Source organism: Sphaeramia orbicularis, chromosome 19 (assembly GCF_902148855.1).
Source record: "Sphaeramia orbicularis chromosome 19, fSphaOr1.1, whole genome shotgun sequence".
NCBI classification, from domain to species: Eukaryota; Metazoa; Chordata; class Actinopteri; order Kurtiformes; family Apogonidae; genus Sphaeramia; species Sphaeramia orbicularis.
This window is the reverse complement of record NC_043975.1, coordinates 49,394,879-49,410,217: the sequence shown is the minus strand read 5'-3', so window position 1 is coordinate 49,410,217 and position 15,339 is coordinate 49,394,879. Positions and strand designations below refer to the sequence as shown.

The 15,339-nt window shown below is 37.3% G+C and overlaps 1 protein-coding gene across 2 annotated transcripts in view; it reads right to left on the bottom strand.

Moving 5' to 3' along the window:
- lmf1 (lipase maturation factor 1) overlaps positions 1-15,339 on the bottom strand; it is a 46,324-nt gene that overhangs the window by 17,215 nt on the left and 13,770 nt on the right. For both annotated transcript variants that reach the window (XM_030122211.1, XM_030122212.1), the window contains exon 5: positions 6,836-6,901. In XM_030122211.1, the coding sequence (XP_029978071.1) occupies positions 6,836-6,901 (66 nt within the window). The remainder of the gene's footprint in view (positions 1-6,835; positions 6,902-15,339) is intronic.

Genomic DNA, 15,339 nt, shown 5'->3' with positions numbered 1-15,339 from the left:
AGATGGAACTTTATTTAAATGAAGGCAACCCCACCTACATGGCAAAAAAAAAAAAAAAACACTCAGAGGCTTCATACAGTGGTGCACAGTGTTTGTGTACACATCATTAAGTGTGTGTGTAAGTGTTAGGTGGGTGCATGCAAACTGTGTAATAGCTTAGCATGCAAACAGTGTCAGGTGAGGTGGTGAAAAATAAATACAGACCAGAAATAGGTGGGGGGAAATAAAGAAAACAAGACTGCCGGCACAAAATCTGTACTCTCGTTATTGAAGGTTAACCTGTAGTTTACCAAAACGTTCATGGAAATCCAAGGGCAAAAAGCCCACGGCCTCAGACAACCAAACAACCCCACCTGGACCGCAAACTGACGGAGCTGACAAAACACCAACTGTGCCGAAAAACACACCTACGTAGGCCCCAGAGCCAGGACGGGGGATCTGCACTTCCTTTGCAGGTTTGAAAGAACGTAATGTTATCCAAGGGGGCAGGGGGTGGGGTGGGGTGTTAATAAGGCATCACCTGGCGCCAGTGGCTTCTAGTGAGTGTGTGAACATGTAAATGTCCATCACTGCTACAGCCACTGACAGAGGTCAGGCCATGGAAACTCACCTATATGGGCTAACTACATATTTTTGCTGACATGTCACATTAAATGTGCATTTTGGTCTCATTGGTTTTATTTGGAACCTAATAAATTCATTCATTCATCTTTTAAATTTTCCTCCGTTAATAATAACTGAGGTTGAACAGAGATGTTTGATGTTGTTGTTGTTAACGGGTTCCACTAATTAGGCTGTAAATAATTTGTTACACAGTGTTTGATGAAGTTTACAGTCTGTAAACTAGCACTTAGCATTAGCCCACTCATTACCCATAGTACATAGCTCTGACCCCTCATGCTCCCACAGCTACACTCATTTTGTCCAAATATGGTGACTTCCAGCCAGCTAACATGGCAAAAGCCAAAACGCAGACTATTGGCTTCAAAACAATTCAGAAACCAGAGAGTGACATCCCAGTCCAACTCCCAGTCCTTCATCTGCTAATGACAATGTCACCCATGAAGTTGGAATAATTTTGTTTTCAGACACATTCCTCTTTTTATTTCTATTTATACACATCAGTAAGTCGCCTTTGACCAGGTGCAATAATTATAGTCCCACTTACACTTTATCTACCAAGAATAAACCACAATGTCCCAATCATTTCATGACAACAGGTGAAAAAATATTTCACTCCAGCTTTGTTAGCAGTATGGCCAATCAGCCTGACATAGTGGTGGTGGATAAACATCGGAAGACAGTGGTAGTGATAGATGTAACAATCCCAAGTGATATCAATATCAGAAATAAAGAACATGAGAAGCTCAAGAAATACCAAGGGCTGAAAGAGGAGAGAGAGAAAATGTGGGGTGTGAAGGAAACAGTGGTACCAGTGATGGGGGCACTAGGGGCAGAGACCCCCAAACTGAGGGGATGGAACCAGCAGATACCAGGAACAACATCAGAGATCTGAGTCCAAAAGACAACAGTCCTAGGAACAGCTAAGATCCTGAACAGAACCCTCAGACTCCCAGACCTCTGGTAGAGGACCTGAGTCTGAAGGAGACACTTCCAAGGTGGGTGAGAAAAAGATTTATATACATATATACATGTATATATACGTATATACACGTATGAATATCTATCTATCTATCTATCTATCTATCTATCTATCTATCTATCTATCTATCTATCTATCTATCTATCATCTCTCTCTCTCTATAATATATATATATATATATATATATATATATATATATATATATATATATATATATATATATATCTTGTCCTGTGTGTGTCATCCCTAGTCATTCCTTCCGAAGGAGCCACTGTTTTCCTGTCTGTGTTAATTCAAGCTGACAGCCATCCCATCCTCCCACTGCAGCTTCATAACACAGATCAGAGTGGGTCAGAACCAGTGTGAGCTCCATAGAGGAAAAACAAACACACCATCTGCACAACCTTTCAGTCTGTTTAAGAGGCTGATTTAGTGAAAGCCACCGCAGCGGTTACTGTAATAGTCTGTCCTGGTCAGACAGGCCTGATGCTTCATCGCTGTGTTGTTGTCATTCTACTGAATCATTACATGAGTTAAGAATAACCTTTTCTAGACTGATACTGTAGAATAATCTTACATTACATTCACCTTAGAAATATATTATGTATTCTCACATTTCCCTGTTTTCTGATACTTCATTGTAAATGTGAGAAGAATGCATACAGTACGTCAAGTACCAGTGGAATCAGTATATATTTAATAAACAAAACTGTAAGTCAGAAGCAAGGGGGGGTGAGGAGAAGGTAAAAGGAGGTACAAATGTGTGGGACAGGACTAGTTCAAGGACATCCCCAGGACTCAGAATGACAGAGGACCTATGCTAAAGCATTGACAGGGTTAGTCTGGGTTTTGTCCTGCTTTGTCACCAGAAAAAAACTCACTCAAAAAAAAAAAAAAAACAATAATCAAAACATTTTAAAGCTGCAATTCTTGCTTTTGGCTTCATTCAGAACTAAAGCAGTTCCCATCTGTCAGTCTATTGTCACTCAAGTTCTCTGAGAGGAAAAAGAACTCCCTTCACCTTCTCTGGACTTTTCAGATTACAGAAAATTGACCCTGTGATATTTGGTCTGGGTCAGTCACAGATGTTTTCAGACAGGAGGTTAAATAGGTGAAAGATAGAATTACAAATTCCATAAGATGTGACTCTACTGCTCTGCTCTATGACTAAACTGGATGGCAGACTAAATGGTGGAGGCTGTGGCTTTATGAAGCGAAGCTGCCGCCCATGTGGGCGTCTGATCGTTGTGAAAAGACGGAACAGTTTCAGTTCATCATAAAATACATGAGGTTTGTCCCATTCCCAGTAAAGTGGACCAAATACCTCGGGTCAGGGGTCATTAATATTAATTTTTATACAAATGACAGTTGATCCATGTCATCACTGGAGTGTACAGCTGAAGATTTAAAGCAAGAGGTGATGTCATTATTAGATAAAATCCAGATGATCTGTTTCTTCATATATAATTCATGATTACACACTTCAATTTACAGTTAAAAACATACGTTAACATTTAGCATATCTTCTAACAAAAATGTATTATTCATGCATGGTGTATGACTCATACAATACAAAGGACCAGGTTTCAAATCAACATGTGACCAGGTCCTATATCTCTGCGGCCGATCGGCCATGAGCTACTGTGAAAGTGTAGTGTACAGCTTCACCACCGTTTTCATAAGAAAAGTCTTCAAACATGTTCTTAGACAAAACTACTGGTCAGATTCATTTAAAATTTTATATGTATCTTCCTTGGGACAATGTCTACAAAGTTTGTTTACAGATTTTTTTATTTTTGACAAAAAAATTGAAATATTATAAATGTTCCTTTCCTTCTAATGGTCCATATTTGGATGGTTTATAACCTGTAAATGGTTACAGATATCAATATATTTCCTATTGATCACTGATAGAAGTCATACATCAGCTAAAATTTACTTAGGGGGTCAAATGAGTGGCCATTTTTGTCAAAAAAAAAAAAAAAAGTTGTAAGAAATGCACAGAACTGTGTTGAAATAATGCTAATACATTTGTGCACAGACTACTGATATTATTTGACAGTGGAAGCTCTATTTTCATAAATATTGGATTTGGAATAGCACGTGTATGTGAAAACTTTTGCTGGTGGACGGACGTGACATTACCCATGATGCTCTGGTCAGTACCAGCACTTTATTAGGAATAAACTTATAGACTTACTATTGCTAATTCTCCTCTTATTCATAAATGTTAGTATTGTGGATCTAAAACAATCCCAGCTGACACAAAAACACTAAATGTGTCAGTGGACGGATGTGACATGGTTGTTGTGGATCCCATCATACTGATGCTCTGCAGCCATGTCACTGTTTACACTAATGATCCCTGTGCAAAAACTAGGAGCACTATTATTTATTACATAGTTTATCATCATACTAAAGAGGAAATAACAATATAGAATTATTTCTTTATAAAAATGCTTATTATTAGAAAACTGTTGATTTAAAAAGTGACCTTTGACATTCTTAATGTATGTATTGGTGTAACATAAGCAGGATGGATCAGCACCATACTCCGTATTGCAACCTGTAAAAATAAAACATGTGATTTGTCGTATATAATCTGGTAAGAAAAACTGGGGAATCTAAAAGAATAGAATATTTGTTTTTCAGGTAAATTCAGTTCAAATATAACTTGGCCATTTGTGACATGAAAATATAGCATTAATTGTGATGAAACTGGACATTTTTGAGCTGAAAACATAGTTCATATGAGCATCAACATGTTGAACAGAACTGAAATCCTGTACATTTGCAGAACTTGCAACACAAAGTTCCTTTGGGGATTCACTTAGACTGATTTCTTATGCACAAAGACACAAATAAGACCTCTAAGCAAATTTTAGCTGATATGGACTCTGACTGAATTAGTTGAGTTCTTCTCTAGTGAAAGTACCGCCCACTTCTATTGGGTAGTTGATCTCCTGCATCAAGACCACAGGACTGGAACATAGAGACAGAGCCTGACAACCTCACAAATTCAACTGGGGATGGATTCAGCTAGTCTACTGTGGCCAAGAGTTTTTCTATCAAAACTGGCTGTGAAGAATGACTTCAGAATTAGGTCAGTAGTTGTGGTTTCAAACCCCATCTCTGCCTCACTTTACTTACTTTTAGGGATGTAACGATAACCGGTATAATGATAAACCGCGGTAAAATTTCCGACGGTTAGCTTACCGTTTAGATTCTAATTATTATGATAACCGTGTTCGATTACCGCACCTAGAAAACTCACGGTACCGTTCATTTCCTGGAGAAGCAGCGGCACTCCAGGTGCGTGTTTGTAATGTTTGGCCTCTGGAAACATGGCGGAAGGAACCTGCACGGACAGAGCTCCAGAGATTCAGGGATAGTGGCTCCCGCACGACCCGGTCTGTTGGAGCGCGCGCACGGACCCAGTCTGTCCGACTGTGGGTCGGTCCGAACAAGCATGCGCACGACTCAGTCCATCCTAGCAAGCGAGCGCACAGACCCGGTCCGCATTAGTGTTAACCCCTCCCCGGCCCCAACATTGAAACCATCTGAATATAGATCCTCAGGACAAACTCCTGTCAGTTCAAATGAGCCCAAATGAGTGAGCTTCAACTGTACAAAGACACATGATGTGTGTAAAAACCAAAGGAGAGGAGGCTTTATGAACTGAAGGACATTCAACAGGAGATCCACTGACTGACCTCCAGAGGAACTGGACCAGAGGACACTGACCAGGACTGAACCACTGACCAGTCTGGATCAGATCAATCTAACATGTTTTAAAATCCTCATTGTTTCAGAATATTTACATTTGTTCATTAAATAGTTCAGGAAAATATGACTGTGTTTCACTTTCTGTTTGTGTGTACAATAGTGTATATGTGTGTACAATAGTGTATATGTGTGACACTGTGAATGATTTGATCTGGAAAATGTTCAAACAAACTCCACTCTGACCTGTCCAACTACTTTTTTTCACACTCAAAAACACCTCAGGAATCAATAGGAGAATTGATAAGGAATTGGATTGAAAAGCAGAACTGATAATGGCATCTCTGTTAGAGGGGTCCATCTGTGGAATAATCTGGAGCAAAACTTAAAAATGTCTTCTTCAATCTGTGCATTTAAAAGGATCGACTATAATAACAAAATATAGAACATTATAAGTACGCATAAAATAAGATATTATAGTTAATTGGTTATCATGATAAGAAGATACTATCATATTTATTGATCATTGTATTTGGAATAAATATTTGAGGTGGATATGTATATTATAGTTTATATTGAAAACGGTTGATTAGTGCAAATCTGATTGTGTATGAGGTGACAAAAAAAAAAAGTGTATATGAATGTTTTTATGGATGTTTTGTGTTATTGTAAAAAATATACAGAGGAAAATGTGTGTTAACAAAGCAAAGGAGGCGGATCTAGTTTATTTTATTAGTTTGTAAAAAGAGGGTGGGAGTCAATAAGTTATACTTCTCCCCACTCCTTTTCGAGCGCAAAAAAATTGTATTTATTTATTTGTTTTGACCATGTTGTATGATTCTTTGCTATCTGATGATTCTATGTGCTCGAAATAAACTACTACTACTACTGCATTGATATTGATCAAATCCTATCAGTTCCACCCCTGGTGCAGATACCTCTTGTATCCATAAGGTGCCATCTTTCATGCACATTTGTTTGTTTGTTGTTTACATGTTATATTACTTGAATGTTTCTGCAACAGAAAGTACATTGTGCATGTTACTTTATTAGTTTTTTTCAAAATACAACTTGGTTATATTATTTCAGTGTGTGTATTAGTACTTTTTGAACATTTTGAGCCCATTTCAACAATACCGCGATAATAATGATAACCGTGATAATTTTGGTCACAATAACCGTGATATGAAATTTTCATATCGTTACATCCCTACTTACTTTTAATGTTTGATCTTCCAGTTCTTGCTGACTATGTCTCATCTCCTTCTCCGCATTCATGAAAGCCATATTTTACTCATAATTAAATGAGAAATGAGCATCAAAATGCTCCCAATCTGCTTGTTCCTCAAACATTGCCACTTATGGTTATAAGTTAAATCAATTTTCAGATGCAGAGCAGCTGACTATGAATGAACAGTAACTCAATCCAGAGATATGACACTCCAAGGAATCCACCATCCAAAGCATTTGAAGACACACACTGCACATACACAGATTTGAAGTACAAACCTCATAGTGATAGTCCATGCAGGTCAGGTCTCTCCAGCATTTGTCGCCTCTGATTTTAATGAGACCCTGAAAAAGAAAGAAAAATCATGTGTGCATTTTTGCATCGTATTAACATGCACACTTTCACTGCCTTCCACAGTGAGGTGTAAAATAAGTAGCCGCAAACTGCCTATTAGAAAATCTGATTACAAACCAGAGCCGCGTAAATTACAAATCTGGAAGAATGAGCCTAATAAAATGAAAAACTAACTAGGTGGAAAGATGAATAGAACTCTTTTAGATGAAAACACCAAACACATTAATGATTAGATGGCTAAAGGTGAAAAACCAGGAAAACAATGCATTGATAATCTAAAACAAGGGTGTCAAACTCATTTTAGTTCAAGGCCATAGTCCCCCTAACATGATCTTAAGTGGGCCGGACCAGTAAAATAATAAGTAGGAAAAAAAAGTACAACTATATTATGATAATGTTTATGTCTATAAAGTTTCCTTAAAAATCTTAATAATATGAACTTGAAATGTATTAAGAATAACAAGTGCAATTTCAACAGTATTCTGCCTCAATTTATAATTTACACATGTGCATTACAATTTACATTACTATTACAAATACACAAAATATTTAATAATAGGCAGAATATTGGAATATACTTGCATATACTCCTCTTAAGACATTTCAGGTTGTTTATATTTGTTCATATTATTCACATTTTTTGTGAAAGGATAGTTTGTTAATGTAAACATTTTCGTGTAATTTTACTTTTTTACAATAAAGCAAAGAGAAAATTTGAAGTTGTCATTATTTATAGATTATTATAATAGTATTCTACTGGTCTGACCCACTCGAGAACATATTGGTCTGTATGTGGAACCTGAATTAAAATGATTTTGACACCACTGATTGTTAATATCTTCAGTGTAATTTTTGCATTTCACAAATTCATCCCACAGACCGGATTAGACTCTTTGGTGGGCTGAATTTGGCCCCTGGGCCGCATGTTTGACACTTGTGATGTAAAAACATTAGAGTCAATGACAAAGGAGAAAAGACATGAAGACAAAGTATGAAGATCAGTGATACATGGAAGGGGGGGTATCAAGTCCTGATAACAGAAATTCACAAGCGATGCAAGAATTTTTCAGTCATCAGTAACTTCATGTGTATTTCATGAGAACAGTACCAAGTTATTTTTCAGCTGGAAATCTGGATCTGCATTTGCCCTAGTCTAACGAAGTAGAAACTAGTGAGCTGATACAAAAAACATGTCACAAAAGTTGGATGCTGTGCACCAATTGCACAGCAACCATGTCTCCCCCTACTTCCCCCCTCTCCCCCAATCTCTCATTCTCTCTCTCACTTTTTCTCTTCCTTTACCCTCTTTCTTTTACTCCAAGTGGTCAACGCAGATGGCCATCCTCTAGGAGTCTGGGTCTGCTCCAGGTTTCTGCCTGTTAAAAGGAAGTTTATCCACGCCACTGTCACCAGTCACAACTGTTTGCTGCTGGAGGATTCTGTTGGTTTCTGTAAAGTGGCTTGAGCATCTGGTTTCGACCGGCTCTATATGTAAAGTGTCATGAGATAACTTTTGTTATGATTTGGCGCTATATAAATAAAATTTGATTTGATTATTTATTTAATCGGCTTGAACCTTTATTTAACTGCCAAGAACACAAAGAAAAGATTTTCAGTCGTTTTCACTGACTGATTTAATTGTGTCACTTTAGATTTTGGTGAAAGTCACAGAATATTAATGTTTTCTCTCTTTAACTCTAATAGTTGCATTTTTTCAAGAGTAATTTTTGTCCATTCTTGGTGTTCCCAGGTTATTAGTTTCTCAACAGTCTCTGGTGGCTGTTGTCGGATTGTCTTCTTCATGATGTCCATGTTCAATTGGAGACAGATGTACCAGGACTCTGATTATGAAACCACACTGCTGAGCTAGAATGTGCAGAATGTGTCCTGGCATCATCCTGCTGAAGTAACCACAAACTTCAGGGAAAAGTCGACGGGAGCAAATGTCTCTAGAAAATGACAAACTCTGACTTTACACATATGCAGGTCAGCCATGTGGACACTAATGCAGCCCCAGACCATCACAGATGCTGCTTTCACTGATAAAAGTCTGGATGGTTGTTCTCATCTTTGACACATAGAACCTGACTGAGTCTGTTTTACCTGAAATCAAGCTTAACTATGTATATGACCACAGCCCACAGTCCATCTGAGATGAGCTCAGTGAGAGAATACTGGAGCATTTCTGCACAAAAATGATAGGTCCCATATGTTGATGCAGCAGCAGACTGTGTTAAGTAACAACAATTTTCAAAAGACTGACAATTATCTCAGGAAGTTTGACACAGGTTGAAGTGTTGAACTGTCCTTGAAAAAGAGTTCATACATATTTTTAAAGGTCAAATTCAAGCACTTTTAAGGGTCATTTTAAATTTTTTCTAGTACAGCACCTTATCACTGGGGTAAAATACATATCTACAGGAATACATATACTCATGATTACTTTTTTTTTTCACTTTTTATTACAATGATGTGCATTGTATTATGCTATAAACATCTAAAATTATGTTTCATAAAAGCAAAAAGTTTAGAAATTAAAGAACACAAAGTTTTATCCAAAAAAAGGGAAGCCACTTGGCGTTCTTCAGGCACACTCGCACTGAGACAAAGATTAAGATAAAAATGTACCTGGAGTCGAACCGAGAACTCACGGGAATTTTCTTTTTTGACATAAAGTTTCACTTTTCAAAATGTATCACCTCCCTGTAAATAGCTTTGCCTGGCCATGTAACCTGGCAGAGATAATATTAAAAATAAATGAGTAAATCACATCACAGAGTTATAATTGCAAGCACTGTCAAGCACTTAAACTACAATTCAAGCACTTTCAAGGTCTGACCTTGAAAACAAAACATTGAAATTCAAGCATTTTCAAGGATTTCAAGCACCCCTATGAACCCTGTTGAAAAGACTCCTGTTACGTTCAGTCATGATCCTCATGTGTGACCAACTAACCTGGTGATTGTGGAATCTGACAGAACAGTTTTACTTGCATATTCAGTCAACTTTTCAGTCTTATTTTTTCTCTGTACCAACTTTTTTTTCCCTGTTAGTAAGAGATTTTCTTGTAATAAGATATGCAGAATTGAGAAAAGATGTTTTTGTTTGTTTGGGTTTTTTTTACCTGCTGACGGTTTCGACTGTCCACAGTTCTGTTTGTCTGATCACAAGAAAATCTCTAACATTTGGAATGGAAGACATAATGAATGTAATCAATCTTTTTTTTCCCTGTGTTGCATGCATTTAATTTGTGGTTAATGTCTATTTAAAATAGAGAATTTTCAATACTGAAAATCCCTTCTTTCTACTTTTGTCAGAAAAATAAATATTGAAACAAACTGAAAGATTATAGGTTTTAGTTTTTTTGTTTGTTTGTTTATTGCATGAGTTGGAAAATGTTGCAACTTTTTTGGAAATGTGTTTTGAATTTTTTTTCCCCCTGTTGCTTAACCAAGTTGTAGTTTTAACACATGCTTAGACTAATTTTTAAGACAAATATGGGCTGACCTAAAAGTCAACCAAAATATATCAATTAACTCTATAGAAAAAAAAATCATCTGGACACCATCAAACAAGTTTTTTTACTGAACAATTAATGCTTCAGTCTAAAGCATAAAAAAGGCAGTACCCAATATTAGCTCCCAATAAAAGCATGTGTAATCACCATAGAAACAGTGCCCAAACAGACGTCTGCAGGCAAAACAGGTAACACTACGGACATATATGGACTCCTGTCTATTTAACTTTACAAAGTTAACGTTAAGATCAAATCTAAAAGAACAAATCTGATTTGCATGCAGTCTGAACACACAGTTAGTTGTGTTGACCTTCACAGCTCTCTGCAGCTCACAGATATGCAGCTCTGCTTCACTAACACCAAGATTAGACAAAGCAACAACAACCCTTCTCCCCATTTTCTTTTTTTTTTTTTTTTTTAGATTTCCCTTGATTTAAATGTGCTTTGAAAAACTAATGGGTAAATCTTTGCTTGACTAACTGATGTCAAAAAAACAGATTAAGTGAATGTAACTCAGAAAGTTCAACTATTACCACAAAATACAGAATTCATTTTCTAACACTGACTCCTCTGCCTATTTTCCACCAAATGAACTTAGTTAAATATGGTGTTTTCCAGGACACGAGACTGTCAATATTGACACGTCAGTCCGTCATGTGGCTGGCATGGAATGTGGAATAAATCAGCTGCTAACCTCACTAACCAGATTTAGAAAAAGCAGGACATTTCATTCTGATTACAAGGTTGGCTGTCGGCTGCAGTTACTGGCCGTTGAGAAGATGTGCCCAGCAATGTTGTTGACAATCCAATTCAGTCATGAGTTCCTGGAAATTATTACCTACAGTTGAACCTAATCTTCAGATATCAGACACCGACAAAACAGTCTACCTTCTGTTTGGACCCATAAGGAACAGATAGTGACAAATTAGCCAGGTTTGTAGGACAAAGGCCAGGTTCAGTGGGACTTCCATAGAGAAAGTAGTAATTTTCCAGGGTCCACAATGATGTGCCGTTATGTTTCTATAGTAGTTCTCCAAAAACAGAAGAGGAGGGACAGCGGAGGGTATTCAGTTGGCTGCAATTTGACAAAACCACTAGATATCACGAAATATGGCACAATGAATCTAAAGAATGAGCCAAACAATCCAATCAAACCTCTCAAGTAAGGCTGTCACAATCACTGAATTTTTGTTGATGGTTAATTATACAACAAATAGTTGCAATTTGTGAATTAATTGTCATTAATAACACAGATTCAATACAAGAAAAAGAAAAGCTAATTACTGTCACTTAATACAAAATATGCCAGTAAAAATTTGATTTTTGTTTGTATTGCTCACTAAATCCACGATCCATCTATGAAGATCCAATGTGTAAGATTTAGAGCAGGGGTGTCAAACTCATTTTAGTTCAGTTCCACATTCAGCCCAATTTGATCTTAAATGGGCCGGACCAGTAAAATAATAACAGTGAAAAAAGTAAAATTATATTATGATCAGGTTTATGTCTACAAAGTTTCCTTAAAAATCTGAATAACATGAACAACTTGAATTGTCTTAAGAAAAACAAGTGCAAATTTAACAATATTATGCCTCGGTTTTTTAGTTTATCATTTACACATGTGCATTACAATTGCACAAAACATTTAGTAACAGGCAGAATATTGGTAAAATTGCATTTACTTTTCTTAAGATATTTCCGTTTGTTCATATTTGTTCAGGTTTTTCCACATTTTTTGTAAAAGTATAGTTTGGTAATGTCAACATTTTCATGTAATTTTACTTTTTTACACCAAAAAAACAGAGAGAATTTGGGGTTGTCATAATTTATAGGTTATGATAATATTTTACTGGTTCTGACCCACTTGAAATCGAATTGGACTGTATGTGTCTGTATGTGGAATCTGAATTAAAATGATGTTGACACCTTTGATTGTTAATATCTTCAGTGTAATTTTTGTATTTCACACATTCATCCCATGGGCCGGATTGGACCCTTTGGCAGGCCGGATTTGGCCCCCGGGCCGCATGTTTGACACCTGTGATTTAGAGAGATTTAAAGTATCAGTGGGGGCTCAAGATGAGGACAATAAAGCATCTTTGCTCTTAACAGAAAACCTAACTCCAGAGCAAAGAAAACATGTGAACATGGCAGAGGTTGGACAGACAGTTTAAAATATGCCCGAAAGCTGGTTTAACCTCCTGGAAGACAAAACGCCCTTAGAGGTCGTAATACCATTGGCAGCTGCTGATACTGGCTACAACTGGGTCTAAAACACCCTGGGTCCCATAGACTTACATTTAATTTCTCTCTAAAAATACTAAGTCAATAATTTGTTTCCAGGACTCATTCTGGTCTCATTCATTTTATATGGAGCCTGTAGTAAGTGATCTGGTCCATTGTAGTTTGCAGGTTCCACTGACAAGATCAAATCTGACTGTTACACATGGCTTAATGAAGTTTTACCAAGTCAGTAGACTAGTGTTTGACCCTGCACAGACTCATCCACTGCTCCCTTGTCTTTTGTCCAAATGTAGTCATTTCTGGCTCCAAAAAGCTAACATGGTGATGGCCATTTTACAAACTATTGGCTTCAAAATGACACTTCTAAAACCAGTGTGTAATCATTCCTACAGCCACTAAAGACAGTCTATGGTTCTACAATAGTAGTGTGGGCTATCATTCTAATGATGCCCACTCACACTTCCATAGAATCCTGCAAAGAATTATCACCACCTTTCAGACCATCATCCCTGACTCTTATGTAGGATGATACACTGCATCGCATGAAGTCGCATATAAATTTTGGGGAAAAAAACAGAAAAGGGAAGGCAAAATATAATGTGACACAAATGTATATCGAACAAATGGGTAATGGAAAATTACATAAATGATGATGATTAATGGTGTTTTAATTGCTGGGTGTCAGGGGTTTAACGGTACAGAAAGATTTCTGTTCGGTACGTTTTCAGTACAGGGGTCTTCAGTTCAATACATTTTCGATGCGTTTTTGGTACAGCGAGGGAGACCAGAGAAGGCGGGGGGGGGGGGGGTCCATGGGAGGGGTGCGCTTTGTAACTACTGAAAACCAAAAGTGAAACTTAACAGGCGCCATCCGACCCAGCTTCTGTGCCTCTGTTATACTCTCTGTTGTCATGTTTACCCCCTCTTATCAGCACCCCAGCCTCAGAATAAAGTGGGTTTTTTTGGGTTTTTTTTTTTGCAGCAGCGCTGAGAATTCAGCAGCGGCACTGATGCAGAATGTATATAGGGCAGTGGTTCCCAGTCTTTTTTGTCTCGTGACCCCATTTTAACATCACAAATTTCTGGCAAGCCCAGACATTCAAAACATTTTTTTGCTAAAAAGTAATTTGTTTTTGATTATGCAATAGTTTGCTATATATGTTGCAAATAAATGTTAATTTTAGAGGACATTTAGTCTATATAATGTATATTATTATGGACGGAGGCAGAAAAGGCAGGTGTAGATTATTGCACGAAGTGAGAATTTTATTTTCCTTGGTCAGGATATGTACAGTCAGTCCAGGTTGGATTTACAAGGCTGACAATTAATACTGAACAAACAATTACTCAAACTATGAATTGAAACTCAAACTATGAAACTATGAATGTCTTTGATGTATTTTGATTGTCTCTCTCAACTCAACATACATTATAGTAAGTTTTTATTTTTTATTTTTATCAATTACTAGAAAATTCAGGTGACCCCATCAGAATTCCAGGCGACCCCAAGGTTGAAAAACACTGATATAGGGGACAACGTGCACATGGGTTCTGCTTCCATCCACCCTGCTCATACTGTGTGTGTTCCACTCCATGCTTCATGTGGAAACTTAAAGCGAGTGTTTGCGTTCTTCACATAGGCTGCATGCATTTGTTTGGTATACCTCCATATTGTATCGAAGGCCCCGAACCAAAAGGGTTCGGTACAAAAGAGTGCACCATTACACCCCTAGTATCTAGTATCTAAAAATAAGAATTGTTGTGTCTTTATTACTTTAAAATGAGTGGGCAACGTTTGACATCATCCATCAAATGCACTACAGTGTCTCATCATTGCTTCTTTTTTCTGCTTTAAAGTGATTGATGTGCAGGGATATGGTGCATTATTGTGATCTGCTATGGTTGATACTGAACCAGAGTTAATAAGCCATTAACAAAAAACCCAGAAAAGACAAAGCAAGCAAACAGACTCTAACAAGGGACTTTAGTGGGGTTTTTTGCAGCCACCATAGGGGAGGGTGAGGGGGATATTCAGTTGGTTGCATTCTGAAACTTGACCATAATCACCAATTATCACAAACTGAATGTTTAAGCTCCCTGCTTTTTCTGTATTCAGGTGTCAGTAAACTATAGCAGAGGAAAGAACACAACGAGATAAAGATGATTAAAACAGCAGTCAAAACAGTCAAAGCTCAAATGGTGAAAAACAAGATGGAAATAGTGATGAAATACTGACATTTCTGTTAGTTTCATCTAGCTGGTTTTACACAGGTGAATGGAAACGATGATGCAAAATAATTGCGGTTTGCTCAAATATTTCAATCAGGCCATTATGTAATAATTGCCACGGCCATGCACACATGTTAATTCTCAAATCCCACTTCACACCCAAAGCTCCACACCTTGCATACTGTTTCCCACTTTTAGAGTGTTTAATAAGATGTTCCTGCCAGCAGTAAAATGTGTAATCCAATTCAAAACCCCTGAGCCAAAACCTTATACAGGAAGCTCATAAATATTAGCAGAGATTCTGAGAAATTAACTATTTCAAAGTTTCATCAGGCACAAGTAGCAACTCATTCTACAATAACCATATCAAGTATCAAGTATATAAAAACAGGGTGAGCAAAGGAATAAGAGCTGGAGAGTAAAATAATTGATGTCCTT